Here is a 2366-nt window from a genome sequence, read left to right as displayed (position 1 = left end):
ATAAGTATAGAGAACTATAAAGTATAGAGAACTATAAATTATAGAGAAATATAAAGTATAGAGAACTATAAGTATAGAGAACTATAAAGTATAGAGAACTATAAATTATAGAGAAATATAAAGTATAGAGAACTATAAGTATAGAGAACTATAAAGTATAGAAACTATAAATTATAGAAAACTATAAAGTATAGAGAACTATAAAGTATAGAGAACTATAAAGTATAGAGAACTATAAAGTATAGAGAACTATAAGTATAGAGAACTATAAAGTATAGAGAACTATAAAGTATAGAAACTATAAAGTATAGAAAACTATAAAGTATAGAAGAACTATAAAGTATAGAGTAACTATAATAGTATAGAAAACTATAAAAGTATAGAGAAACTATAAAGTATAGAAAACTATAAAGTATAGAAAAACTATAAAAGTATAGAGAAATATAAAGTATAGAGAAACTATAAAGTATAGAGAAACTATAAAAGTATAGAAAAACTATAAAAGTATAGAGAAACTATAAAAGTATAGAGAAACTATAAAAGTTATAGAGAAACTATAAAAGTAGAATGTGACTGAGTGCAGCTTTCTGAAAATAATTATTCGAGAGAAAGATCTTATAATGTTTATTTTATCTGCACATAGACATCCTTTATTTTGAAATAATAAGATTAAAAGGCAGGCAGCTAATCAACAGCAACCAACTCTAACTCTTGTGGGATCGAATTAAAAGGCAGGCAGCTAATCAACAGCACCCAACTCTAACTCTTGTGGGATCGAATTAAAAGTCAGGCAGCTAATCAACAGCACCCAACTCTAACTCTTGTGGGATCGAATTAAAAGACAGGCAGCTAATCAACAGCACCCAACTCTAACTCTTGTGGGATCGAATTAAAAGGCAGGCAGCTAATCAACAGCACCCAACTCTAACTCTTGTGGGATCGAATTAAAAGGCAGGCAGCTAATCAACAGCAACCAACTCTAACTCTTGTGGGATCGAATAGCAGGATGTAACTGTCACTCTTGTAGCAACAAGCCGGGAACCACCAACTCCCGGATTCACAGTCCAAGTATGCTAATCACCAAACCACGCCTAGCCAATTGAAAATGGCTCGTGTAATTAATGGATAACACCTACTATTTCATCTCATAGAGGGCTTGATGATTTGCGAAACCGAAACTAAAATGATGTTTATAAGTACCGAGTAATATTTATTATTTCAGCTCAATACATCGGCAGAAGGACTAGTTGAGAACTTCTACTCTGTAGTTTTTCTAGGATTGGTTAACCGTCCTTCTCTACTTATGAACTGCACGTTTCTCATTAACTGGCTTTCATTTCATGTTAATATCTTTTCAAGAAAGTAAAATATAAGTTGTTTTTTCGGGATTATAATTCTACAAACCAAGTTTTAATATTGGTACTAGAAACCGTCGGTACTTGGTGAAACTCCATAATTGGAGAACTGAATAAAAGAACAAAAAAGTTTTAATATTGGTACTTGAAACCGTCGGTACTTGGTGAAACTCCATAATTGGAGAACTGAATAAAAGAACAAAAAAACAATTGTACGTTTCACAAAATATATGAAGTTTTTGTGAAACGTACAATTGTTTTTGTTCCTTCAACTTTAATATTGGCTGGAAGAAAATAGTGGCATCAACATTACGTCATAAAAACCTCTACTTTACTGTTTACACAAACAAGGTTTAAACAGAATAATGTTTAAAAATTTTTTGATTCGTATAACCTGTTTATTAATTGTATTGATAAGAAGCTTGAAAAATGCAAATGATGATTTTTTTTTCGATTTTCTGATGTGATCATTTAATTGTCTTTTACCATAGGACGATTCTATACATCTCTATATTGTATGCATCGGGTAACATTATATTAGCCCTGGCTTCCATTCCCAACTTTCTGCCAATGGCGTAAGTAGTTTTCTCTTTTTGTAAATGTCCAAATAAAGAAACTCGTTATATTCATATTATTTTCTATTTATCAATGGCGTTTTATATCTAAAAAAAAAAGATAGGTTTATGAAACATCCTATAGTCTAACTAAGCTTATCTTATTGTCAAGTTAAAAAAGCAGAAAGTTCTAATATTGCTTCATATTAATTATAAATACAGTTAAGACTTGTATCAAGTTACAGTGCTATAGTATTCATTACACATACAGTTAATACCTGTATTAAGTTACAATACTTTAGTATTCATTACACATACAGTTAATACATGTATTAAGTTACAGTACTTTAGTATTCATTACAAATACAGTTAAGACTTGTATTAAGTTACAGTGCTTTAGTATTCATTACAAATACAGTTAAGACTTGTATTAAGTTACAGTGCTTTAGTATTAATT

General features: G+C 30.0%; 1 protein-coding gene across 1 annotated transcript in view; it reads left to right on the top strand.

The window, feature by feature from the left end:
• LOC106463299 (solute carrier family 15 member 1-like) overlaps positions 1-2366 on the top strand; it is a gene marked incomplete at its 3' end in the record, with an annotated part of 32129 nt that overhangs the window by 3238 nt on the left and 26525 nt on the right. The window contains exon 3 of the mRNA XM_022390752.1: positions 1847-1930. Coding sequence (XP_022246460.1) covers positions 1847-1930 — 84 coding nt within the window. The remainder of the gene's footprint in view (positions 1-1846; positions 1931-2366) is intronic.

The sequence above is a fragment of the Limulus polyphemus genome, unplaced genomic scaffold (genome assembly GCF_000517525.1).
Source record: "Limulus polyphemus unplaced genomic scaffold, Limulus_polyphemus-2.1.2 Scaffold1371, whole genome shotgun sequence".
Classification (NCBI taxonomy): domain Eukaryota; kingdom Metazoa; phylum Arthropoda; class Merostomata; order Xiphosura; family Limulidae; genus Limulus; species Limulus polyphemus.
The sequence above is the reverse complement of the archived record's forward strand: the minus strand, read 5'-3'. Positions and strand labels throughout refer to the sequence as shown.